The 12889-nt window shown below is 42.9% G+C and overlaps 1 protein-coding gene across 1 annotated transcript in view; it reads left to right on the top strand.

The window, feature by feature from the left end:
• The window catches only part of CHCHD10 (coiled-coil-helix-coiled-coil-helix domain containing 10), a 58927-nt gene that overhangs the window by 27677 nt on the left and 18361 nt on the right, over positions 1-12889 (top strand). Inside the window, exons 2-3 of the mRNA XM_069619923.1 lie at positions 4495-4708; positions 4899-5052. Of these exons, the coding sequence (XP_069476024.1) occupies positions 4495-4708; positions 4899-5052 (368 nt within the window). The remainder of the gene's footprint in view (positions 1-4494; positions 4709-4898; positions 5053-12889) is intronic.

The raw sequence follows: 12889 nt of genomic DNA on the forward strand, positions 1-12889 counted from the left end.
ATAATCATTCATGAATCATTGCTAGTGTTTACCTGAACCAATCTCAAGTAACTATCACTCATCCTGAATCTCTTTTAGTGAATTAAAATCAATTTAGCAAATTTTCTAATCCATTGCAATCACATTCAAAAGCGTTTTGACCTGTGTTTTTAAAATCGTACCAGTTTTCACTATAATTGCTGGAGGATACTGGAATTGAACTGCATTCTTGATTGTATTCCTGAAACCTGTGTGCCCTCATTTCCACCTATTCATATTGCATAGGGGGGGGGGGGGGGGAGTGAGTGGTCACAAGGGGGGGAAAAAGCGATCATATTATCTTCTGATTGAAATCATATCAAGTTATTTCTGTGTTGCATTCTTTGCCATTATTGCATTTCCTGGAATCATATAAGGTATTCTCTGCTACAGTATCCTTCATATTCATACTCCTAAGTTATTAAAGAGGTTGTCAGTTTTGTAATATTATCCATTGTTGATTAGCATCCATATTCATAAGTGTGCTATTCAGATAATATTTGGTTCATAAAGTGTGATATATAGTTTTAATTCTTCAAATCTTTTTTAATTTGCAAAACAAACCTACTTCTTGGCTCAGTGAGGTCAGGGCGATTCAAAGAGAGGGGCGTTATATAAGGGTTCATCATCCAGATTTAATGAACTTTTTTATAAAAATATATAAATAAGGGCTTCCTTTGGGTATCCTATCCTAAGCATTGATTTAGCTGGATTGAAGTCACCTGCAAATACATTAAATGACCTCCTTTTGTGAAATGCTTGTGTCTAGATGGGGATTGAGTATCCATAGTTGGTAAAAGATTAAAATCGAATGACATGTTCACAAAAATGTTTGACCGATTTCCTCTTGAGTATGATCTAGTCTGTTGGCTTAATGTGCTATGGTACAGATATGTTGGCGCTGTAGGAGTGATTAACAGATGAGCTGATGCAATGCCCAAGTTGTTGCTATTGCTGATGTTGGTGTACTAAATCAGATTAAACAGAAATGTTTTTAGTTTTTTGAAAGCCAAGAGATTGGACTCTATACGTAGATTGGAAGGAAGAGTTTTCCAGAATCTTATTGCCTGAACTAGGGGCAATGGGCTTCATGGCAAGTTTTGTTCGATTATGAAGAAACGTGTGAGCTCCGCTTTGAGGAAAGCGGAGTAGAGGTGGGATATTGGAACTTAAAAACAAAAACGGGAACATGCTTTTGAAAATGATCTGGTTCTTCACTGGCAGCCAGTGTAATGGGCTAGTGCTGTGTTGACATGTTCATGTTTTCTGTATTTCATTGAGTCTTGTTGCAGTGTTTTAAACTCTGTAATCTTGATCATGTTTTTGGAGGCCTAGAGGCCTAAATAATATATCATTAAAATCCAGCCAGGAGGAAACTAAGGAATTCATGACCAGGACATGGTGTGGAAATGCTAGAAAAGGAAGACTTATTTTTTTTATTTCTATTTCTTTAAATTTCTTGATCAAGAATTCGAAACTTTGTTACCACCGCCTCTTGAGTATTCTGTATTGTAACTTACTATCCAGAATAATGCCTAGGTTCTTGACCTGAGTTTGGGATGGGACCTGGTCCAAAGTTGCTTGTCCAACATGATGGTGTCTAGACGTTGTGTTTTTCATTTATTGTCAACATTTCAGTTTTGTCTGGATCTATCTTTAGAAAGCTTAAACATGCATACCTTGACAGCAAGGAGACATTATCGGCAAGCAAAGATGAGGGACGGGTGTGTAAACTAAAGAACTCTCCCTGAATTTTCAGTGCCTGTATCTGATGGCATTTCCATATTTTAGTGTCTTTAAAAAATGACAATTTGAAGTGTGATTTGTGGGAACAAATGAATCTTTTTTATGTTCTTTTTTTTTTTTCTTTATTTTTTCTTCTAAATCAATGTAGTTCAGGGTTTGTTAAAACCTGTCCTGATAAGTCACACCCAGTGACGCTTAGTTTGGAGAATCTTGGAAATGAGGATCTCTGTATTTGCATCTCATCTACCCTCTGCCTAAAAAAGGATGAATGTCTAGAGGGATGTGTCCCTTCTTCTGGTGCTGATTCACTATTCAGTTTCAGAAAAGGTTACTGATTTTGTCTGTGATAAGATCTTCCACATAAGGTGGTGCATCTCCCCTACCTATTCCAGTTCTGAGTTTCCAGACAGTCTTTTGATATATCATATACCCTGCGCGGTAAGGGTAAATCATTTCTGCCTTGAGTTCAGTATTTCACCAATTCTTTTGGACATGGCCTTTTTTAGATCTTCTAATTGTCCCTTGGCATTGTTAGTTATCGATTCAACACAATGAAACATTGTCTACCCTTTAGGTTTTTGCATAATTGGAACTTTAATAAATGGAATTGTGAAGTGTAAATATATATGCTTTGTTAATTTGCGAAAATTGTCTTGCATTTCCAATAGCAATGAATATTTTTCAATGTGACAGATTAAAAATCTGTTGTATAGATGTATGTGAATGCTTGAATTAGGGAAATTATTTCAGTGATTATACTGATATGCCCTTAAAACATGAAATGAGATTGAATCCGATATTCTGGAGCAGTAGATGAATGTTTACATAAGGACTGACAAAAAATATCATTGATTGCTTATGAAATGAGAACCTTGTGTAAATGATTTGTCCAACGAGAAACATTCTAATTTGATTTATGCAGTTGGACTATTCCATTTGACTCAATATAGTCTGGCAAGTAGCCAGATCACTAAGCAATGGTGGTAATGCCAGCAGCATAAAACGGTGACCGTGCTTATGTCTTGACGCTGAATCTCTGTTCTGACTCCATGTCTCTGTGGGCATATGTGATTTATTGCCAACTGTTGCTATGGATGATTTTTGTTCAAGTTGGGGAAATAACTAAGTGATGCTGGCTTAGTATAGCACAGGGATACCTTCTGTGGAAGGCTGTTCACTTTAGATTCTAATGAGGAGGGTTACCTATTTCCCTTTGGTACGACTCAGCCCAAACGGCATTATTGCCATTAGCACCCCAGAAGAACATTTGTATGCTAATGTGTGTGTGGGGCGGGGGGAATAGGGCTCATAGAGCTTGTGACCTCCCCACCCCCAAATGTTGATGCTTGTTGAATTTTAGGTGTTGGGAGACAGAACTGTGGAGATTCACGACCAGCAAACAAATTGATCATTGTTTAGTTTGGTTTGCATTTGGAGCTATATGACGGGCTGCTCGTCCCACTCTCAAAAATAATTTATACTCCTACTTTGCTGAATGTTTCAAGCCTGACTTGGAAGGGGGGGGGCAGGGTGTTGGAATAGTGGATATCATTGTTTCCTATGATAGTAGCACCATACATTTTGTTGTCTGAGTGCCACCTACATGCTGATATTGCATTTGCAGTACAGCTGGGAGGGCAATGGGATATGAGGGGAACACACAGCTTGTAGGTGGTGTTTTGTCATTTACCTATTCATTGACTGCCCTGGGCATGCTAATCCCTATGGCCATTCACATCAACTTCCTACCCCTCCCAAAACACATCCTCCGGGGATCTATTGGTGCTAGATTTATCAAGCAGTAACAGCAAACTTTGTTTAAAGGGCTTGGCAGTGTTATGTAAAAGTAGTGACTGGAGTTGATGTAAAGGCATGAAGGGTGTGATAAAAATATAGCGTGATTGTCTTCAACCTCCTGATTTCATAAGCTGTATACGTTTTTTTACACTGAACAATCATTGGCAAAGCCAACAGTTTTGTCTTGTTTGCATGGGTATTGGGTAGGCATTTGCCAGACATTGTTGTTGTATGCCTGTGTGCATGCACCGTTTTGCAGCTTCTGCCATTAATGAGTGTTGTGTTGTTACAGCAGTGCCTGGCAAATGCATATTCAATACCTACACATAAGCCAAAACTTGGCATTGCAAGTGTTTCTTGGTAGAAGTTGCTTGCAGACACGCTCAGACGCGCTTTCTTTAACTCCATGTTAGGTGAGCAGTTGTTTGGGATGCATGTCTTTACTTCACCTGCGTTCACTTCACCATACACACTGTCACATTTACTTCTCCATAACTTCCCCCCTCCCTTCGCTTCCCCATTATCGCAATGTGAAGGTGCAGAAGAAGTAAATGTAGACTCAGTCTAGAAAACTTCCCCTACACATACTTGCCGAAGTGGGGGGGGGGATACCGTTATATGGCAGGAAAGTGAGGGGGAGACGAGCCTGTGAGAGCAGACCATATGGCTAGAGAGAGGACTGTGGGCACATCCGGGTGACTGGAGGGACCACAGGCCTGCACCACATGTGGCAAGTTAATAATCTTCAGGTACTAACAAGCACACCTTATCCTCCCTGAGATCATTAAGATTTCCCCTTTGACCTTTTCGAAGGTGTTGATATGCATGTATGTATGGCACTGGGCTTTCTTGAAACGTAACATGGCGTCCCGCACCTGGGCAACAATTTGGAGGTCATTCTATTTATTCCCTTCTTCTTTCCTGTGTTTGCAGCCATGCACCATCCCATAGCTCATCTGTGGCCCATCCGCCACCGTCCGCAGTTGCTCCTGCACCACAACAACCAGGAATTATGGCACAGATGGCCACTACAGTCGCCGGTGTGGCAGTGGGATCCGCAGTGGGTCACGTCGTTGGCGGAGCTTTGACTGGCGCTTTTAGTGGCGGAAGCGGTTCCGAACCGGCCAAGCCAGCAGCGACGTCACAGGTACGGCCTCGCGCTGGTGTAGTGTCTTGGATGTGTGGCACAAAACAGTAGTCGGTTCTGGACCCGCAAAGAGAGGGCCTTGGAGTGAAAGGGGTATATTTAATGCTGCACCATGAAACGCCTTTGGTGCTCAAATTGTTTTCAACTACTGGATTTATGTGCGTTAATTGCTCGTGTGTTGTCCTTCTAGGAGCCCCAGAAACAGTCGTCTTACCAGCAGCAGTCGCAGTACGGTCCTTGCCACTATGAGATGAAGGAATTTCTCAACTGTGCCACCACACAGAGTGACTTGTCCCTGTGCGAGGGATTTAGCGAGGTGCTGAAACAGTGCAAGAGCAGTAATGGTGAGTACTTGAAATCATTTACTTTGTGGCACAACGGTGGCGGTGGCAGTTTGGTATTCTAGCTGTGTGTGCACTCTAAGCTTGGACACTGTCAGACTGCAGCACACGCTATTGACTAACAATATTTGGGGGAAGGTCCTGGTGAGTGGTGTTTGAGGATTTAAAACTTTATAGCCATTAGCAAGTCTTTAAGTGAGCTGGGGATCAACCCTGGCAGTCTCCTAAAACTTCCACCACCGAACCACTATTTTTATTTACCGCTCCAGTACCTGCTGCGAGATTCGAAAACGAGCAGTGCCTGTGACCAGCCATTGTCAAATCCACTGCGCAATTTGATCAGTGCTGGACTTTCTTTATTTCATTCAATTGACTGCTTGACACACACAGACGCGGTAAGCGATCTATTGAATAGAAGAAAAGAAATCCAGCACCTACGTAATAGCTTGTTAATGCATTTTAAATGAATTACAGTTTATACCCGAACTATGCACGGAATGCATGAACCTGATAAAAGGCAAGACTCTTTTCTAAATAATACTGGAGTGTTTGTGCCATGCCCAATCACGTCTGCGAACATCGGAGTACTTGGTACTTGGTGTCAATGTTTTTTTTCATACAATGGGCAGGGCTTTAATTCACGTACCACCATCCGAAATACGTACTCAGGAAAAACGAAGCACAAGCAAGACTCGTACATATCCAAGCAAAGCCCAGTTAAGGGCGTTATGTGGCAAGCAAGCTATTGAATGAAACGAGGGTAATCCAGCAACTACTGCAGTGCAATAAGACACTGACTTGTCCCCTCCAGGGCTTGGGCTCAAGTCCCCAGCAAGGACAAGGTGTATTTCCTGTCTGGTGGCTTATTGCATTTAAATGACGACCACCACCACCACCAGCAGCATGCAGGTTTATGCAGTCGCCCGTTCGGAGGCTGCCTACTGTGGAGAACAATGACCCTAATGGTAGTCATTTCAATGCATATTCTTTCAGCTCATTCCAGGTTTGCCTGCAAGTGACAGGAGTTCAGCAACACAAAAGATATAGAAAAACATAGCAGTTGGCGCCCAAATCGATCTTCTTACTGCGTAAGGATAGATCGATTTGGGGAGCAACTTGTTTTCAAAATAGCATAACACTTGTGTTATTTTGTTAATGTGTGCAGATTGGTGCTGGTGAGTATTAGCATTTTTAAAAATGTTTGACATCCACAGCTTGCTTTAGGCCATGCCCATCAATTGGACCACACCCCTCCCCCCCCCCGTTTTACCCCATTTAGCCCCCCCCATGCACTGGATATTCGCCCAATGCACAGATGTTTTGTAACGCACATTAATTTTCTCATCACTTATGTTTTTGCAAACTTATATTTCGAATCTTAAAAATCAAAATATTTGCACCTTTTGCCTGTTTCATAACCATGACCCCAAATGGGTCGTGTATGAGATCTCTGCAGAGTCCATTCAATGAAATGGTGTAGGAATGGCAGGAACCATGAGGGGCAATCCTCAGTGCTTTCGGGGTATGATTACCTGTTTCTGCTTCTTGTAATGACTACAATATTGTTACATAGTGTGTTTTAGGCCTCTCGCACTGTCCAGGAGGGAGTCCTGAATCTAGGTGTTGTTTTTTACTGTTGCGTCCCATTTACCCACTTAGTGTCACAAGTGTAGATGTTGCTTTTACTGTTGTCCTCATTCTGGGCGCCTCTCCCACTTGCCAGGTATTCCAATTCCAGGTGTTGCAGCTTCTACTGTCAAACTAGGTTTTTTCCCACTTGCGAGTTAGCGCAAGTTTAGGTGCCTTTGAGCGATTACTGTCTGCAGACTAGACACTCCCACCCACCGCTGAATCCTCGTGCTCCAGCTATCCCCTACCTAGCAAGGTGTTCAGGTCCTAGGTGTCTCCCCCGCCCCCCCACCGCTATGTTCCCACCCAGGGACTGACCATCCACCCTGCTGTCCAACTCCTAGCGATAGTCCCTTTACCGTTGTACGCGAACCACAATCTCTCTACACTGCAACTGATACCTAGTCACAGATCATCCTCTTTCCTACCCAAAGCAAATGTATTAATAAGCATCCAACAGAACCATGCCCCTTAGTCAATCCTAAAACCCACCACTCGAGCTAGCCCCACTCGGAGGTGTGGATCAGTTACCCACCTGAACCTACGCGACACCCAACCACCCAAAGTTAGTCAGAATTCACCGGGCGACTCACCAACTCTAAAGCCTTGACAAGACAGTGGTGACCCTACAACAACAACCAAAGGACCCCCCCAAAAGTGGGAGGGGAACCAAAAATAAAATTCCTAAATAAAAGACAGCAAAAAACACCATTGGAGCCACAAAGGAAAACAGTAAATGACTGAACCACGAGGGTAAACAACCCCTGGTTCAACAATCGCATGAACTACAAGCAACAACTAACCACAGACGGCTAACATAACCGTCAGCGAACAAAGGCATCCAACCCAAACGCCATACCTCGCGAAACGAAAGACAAAAGCTAGAATGGACAACAGAAATGACAAGGAAATCTCAGCTGCACAGGAAGGTGCCGATCAGCAAGAGCTCACAACTCCATGAAACTTGATGAAGAGGCCAAACGGCCTGCAAACAAATACAAAGAACGTAGCAAAGACAGACTACACCGCTTGCTACCTCTCCACATACGTCTCTGTAAGTAAAAGCGGACTACCAAGAATCAAATCCACAAGCAAGAAACAACAAATACAAATGGGGACACCAAACTCAACACTACAATGGATGAACCCCACCCCTCCGCCCCCCACAAACCCGGACAACACTAAGGACGTTACTCCAAGAGTCGGGGACAAACTTGAATCCATTAAGCTCTAAGCACCCTACATCACCAAAGACTGGAACAAAGGATGGGCACAAACACAACTCACCAGCCAGAAGGAACTAAAACCAAAGACCCCACCCCCAATGGGCAAAGCCAGGAGAGAACCACCAGCAACGGAAAACCAACTGACAACGAACCAAACTGACAATACAAACAACCCAAAAGGAAAATCAAACAAACTACACTGCAGCCTCCTCAACTTTCGATCCATTGCAAAACGCTCAACAGAAATCCATGACCACCTAAGCGAAGGAGGCACAGACATGCTTTTCCTTACAGAAACATGGTTAGCTGACAATTGCAAAGCCATCGCAAACAAAGCCACACTGGACAATTTCAAATTAATACATGCCCTGAGAGAAAACCGAAGAGGTGCATAATCGCACACAAACATCCAAGCCGCTCCACTTAACCCAACCAAAGTAGAAAACTGTCAATCCCTCCAAGATTGTACCGAACGACCAAGCCAACATTATGCCCCTCCTGATCTAAAGACACCATCTTGCAACCCCAACTTTTCAACTAAACTAGCAGACTCTGCCACCATTCCTATCACAAGACTTCAACTTGTGGTTCGGAAAAGAAAACCCAACAACAGCAAACTCGCTCTTCACACTACTACAACATTGCATTTCAGACAAATAGTAAATGGATCCACCCACAACGCCTGATACACACTGGATGCAGGCCTATGTGTATCTGCGCCACCTACACCGATGGTATGGAGCGACAACAATTACTTAATACCATTCTACATCACACTGCAAATCCGCCTTCTGGCCGAAAAGGAAATGCTCCATACCAGCAAGAAAAGAAATTGAAAGAACAGAAGACTTGAAGGCCTTAAACTTTTCAGAGTGGAACCTACTGAGCAGCACCGAAACAACCCTAGACGCAGCAGAAAACGCATTCAGCACCTGGATCACCAATGCCTTAGACCACCTGGCAAGAATAAAACCTTTCAAAACTATACCAAAAAAACTGGCTGCAAAATGGTTCACAGAAGACTTGAAAGTCGACCTCTAGACACGGAAAGAAACTGCGCCATAGATCGCCATCTACCTCGTCTAAATGTTCCTCACCGGAACGGGTCATTTGCTGCACTAGGTCTAGTTCAGCGGGCCAGTGGGAAGAGTTTATGTTGAAGGTGTTGGGGAACGCGACCTTTCCCCCCTCGACTACACCCAGAACCCATGCTCCGGTCGAAAGAACTCGTATACACAAAAGCTTCTTCTTACCCAGCGGGTAAGACTCCAAATACTGCGAGGCGAGAAAGTCCCCTCGAGGACTGAGCCATTGACCACTTTGGAGAAGCCATCTATGCTTCGAGTGTCGACGATCTCGATGCCACATATGTCGACTATTTCAGCTCCCCTAACCACAAATATGACAACTACACTGGAAAAGACACATTCCTTTGCCATGACCCTTTTTACTTGTCCAAGCAACCAACACCGGAGTCTGGTGGTTCAGGTGGCCACCTCCATGAGTAGAGATAGTGTTAAGACACCATAGCCCAAAATGTTTTTTAGGCCGGGAGTATGGCTTTGAAATCGGCCAATGCTACGTGCACGGAATAAGGTTTACACAGACCCTTTGGAAGTGCATTTCCATGTCGGCTGACCATATCCCCGAAGGGGAAGAGCGAGATGCATTCCCAAACATTGTCAAGGATGGGAAAGATGCAAATCTGTGAATCCCTCCAGACTGGTCTCGACTCTTAGTATCAGCAGAGCTATGGCGGCAAGTAGAGTGATGCGCAGATTTGCCTGGTTGAGAAAGTACGGATTTGACTCAGACGTACAATCCAGACTTCTCAACATGCCCTTTGACAGCGCTCATTTATTTGGAAATCAAGCTGAGTTTGGACGTTGTCTGATTGCAGCACCAAGGGATTTGGCTGCTGCCTTGGAAGTTGCAACTTCTTCAAACTGCCCCACGAGTACACCCTGGAGTGGTAGGTCCTTTCGTCCTAATCCACATTTGGATGGGGCAGAGGATAGCCAGTTCAAAGAGGACAAAGCAGGTTCCCCCGTGGTGGACGGGGAAGAAGTACTAACATCGCAACAGCGGCTGCCTTACCTTCAGCTGCTCCAAAACCTCTCTTAGGACTTAATTCACAAGAGTGCAGTAGGAGGCAGATTGTCGGAGCATCTGACACAATGGCAGGCTTTTTCCTAGATGCATGGGCATTGGAGACAGGTGCCCAAGGTTACTGCCTCCCCTTTTTTTAAAAATTGTATTTATTTATTATGATCTATGGTTATACGATTGACAACCTTTTATCAAGTTAGACAGATTGAGATCAATTGACTTAAGTTTTGATTGGGTCTTAAAATCAAGGACACGATTCTTCAAGCGTTGCTAGCTGCTTCTGTATGGCGATGGAGAATTTGACCACAGCTAGGGATACTGACATTTTTTCCCCTGATTGTAGCATTTTCCACCATAGCTCCTTTGATTTGTGTCCATACTTTATAATGATGGGATTCATGAAGGAAGTCCTTCGTGGCGATAGAGCTGGGCAGACCATCATCAAGTGATGCAGATTTTCTGTTGACTGAGGGTTCTGACATAGTCTGCAATTCAAAGGAGCAGCGTGGTTTCGTGGCTAAGTAGTTTCTCTTGTTTTGATTAAGTTACATGTTAACCATTCTTTTTCAGTCCTGAACCAATCGCAGGAGTATAGCTTTTTTTTTTTTTTTTTTTTTTAACTTTGCCCGGGTTGTTGATCAAAGTTTCCACTTGCTCTCCTGTAATGTCTTTCGACATTCTGTTTGCCACAAGGTCAATATTGGATGATATTCTTCCGTAAGTGCTTTTTTGAGGCATTGGAAACTGCCTTTGGGGTTTTCATCCATGCATTTTCTGTAAAATGAGTGTCTTCACTCTACAATAGCTAGCATGGAGGTTAGACCCGACTCTCTGCGAATTGCTTGTATTGGCGTGCTTTTGGGTAGGCAAAGTGTCTTTTCCAAAAGTGGCCTTCTAGCCCACTTTTTGGCTTTGAAGTTGAAAGAGGTTTCAGCACCATAGGTAAGAATCGGAATCACCTTGGCTTTGTAAAATTTGATTAGTGGAATTAAGATGAAACCACAATAACGTCTCAAGATGATTTTTCCTAAACCTGTCAGGTTCAATACTTTCGTTTTTAGTGTTTGGAGCCGTGCAGCATCGATCTTGCTTGTGTTGACACATACTCCTAGATAAGAAAAGGATTGCACTACAGGGATTTCTGTTCCCAGTAGTGACCAATGCATCGTTTTGGTTCGCAGCTGGCTCTTTTGAACACCAAAAGGTAATATGGCAGATTTTTGTGGGTTGATTGTAAGTCCATTGGTTTCTACGTACAGTTGTAGAGCATTCAGCTGTCTTTGGAGACCAATTGTGGTCTGGTCTATAAGGATTACGTCCTCAGCATAGACTAGGCGACTGACTTGGATAATTGCTATTGATGGAGGAAACCATCTTATGTTATTAGCTGCAGAATCTATGTCGGAGATTAAAATGTTAAATATTTCAGAGGCCATCGGGCAACCTTGCTTGACGCCTTTATTAGTTGGAATTGGCTCAGTTAATAGGCCTGTGTTTGTTCAGTCGAACTCTGAGAGTAGTATGATGATATTCTTTAATGGGGTCTATGATGGAAGCGGGACAACCCCATTTTTCCAGTTTGGTCCATAGCTTTGGGCGTGAGATGCTGTCAAATGCTTGTGTTAAATCCATAAAGTCTATGTATATTTTTGAGTCTTTTCTTCTCTCTGTGCGGCTTTTCAGCAGGTTTAGGATAAATATGTTGAGGGCTGTCCCAATGCCTCGAACAAAGCCTGATTGCCGTGGATCAAAATGGCCAGATGATGTTGCTCAGTCTTGCAATGCTCGAAGTACAAGTGTGCCAAAAACTTTGCCCATAGAATCTAGCAATGCTATTGGGCGATAGTTAGCAGGAATTTGTCAGTTGCCCTTTTTATGAATGGGTATAATTATTGATTATTTCCATGAAGTTTGTGTCTTTTGGGTTGATGTGATGTAATTAAATAGATTTGACAAGAGTTTCGCCCATTCATGTGGGTTTTCTTTAAGGATTGGTGTTAAAGAAGTTTGATCCTTCTGTAGTTGATTTCTGTCTCCACATATCTGCGGTATTAGATGATCTGATGATATATAGCATTTTCTCCGTGTCGGTACGGTATGTGTGTCTTTGTGGCGACGTAACCAATTCCGATAATGCTGCCTTATTTGTTTCCTTTTGCTTGTGGCTAATGCAGAGTTATCTCTTTTTAAATTGTTTAGGCTTTTCCTCAAAGATTTTATTTGGAGGATAACTTGGTGGTCAAAGGTATGATGGTGTACGATAGGGTTCAAGTAGGAAGATTTTGGTTTTATCTCATATATTCGGAACAGACTAAGGTAGTTCAGAGGTTCTGTCCCTCCTGTTGAAAATAAATGATTTACAAGGGTGGTTGAGTTTTCAGTCAATGAGGGAAGATTGATAGATGGAATTTTGATTCATTTTTTTTTTCCCATGTTGAATCCTACCAGCTTCATGTTTGTGAATGTTGTATTATTAAAAATTGGTAGTAATCTAGCCGATAAGCAAGTTGTGGTCACTGTTATCCATATGTATGACCACCACTTTGTTTTCTGCTGAAATCGGTTCTGATGAGATGTAAATGTAGTCTATAATGTGACTGCCGTTTCCCGGTTTTCTGGTGATATTAGCTGGGATATCTCCAGTGGTGGTGCCGTTAAATAAGTTCAGTTTATTCGCATTCATGACGATGTTCCACTAATAGCCTCTCTTTTCTGCTGGTGTTAGTGAAAAGCTGTTGAATGTTATGAGGCCTCTGGATTCATCCCAACATTTAGAATTTAAATCACCACAAATGATGAACCATGGATCCACCCATTTTTGTTTGCAGGGCACTAGCCATTTTTCAATTTGGTCCGGAAAATTCATACTTGCAACG

The sequence above is a fragment of the Ambystoma mexicanum genome, chromosome 10, assembly GCF_040938575.1.
Source record: "Ambystoma mexicanum isolate Mex_15411 chromosome 10, UKY_AmexF1_1, whole genome shotgun sequence".
In the NCBI taxonomy this organism is placed as follows: domain Eukaryota; kingdom Metazoa; phylum Chordata; class Amphibia; order Caudata; family Ambystomatidae; genus Ambystoma; species Ambystoma mexicanum.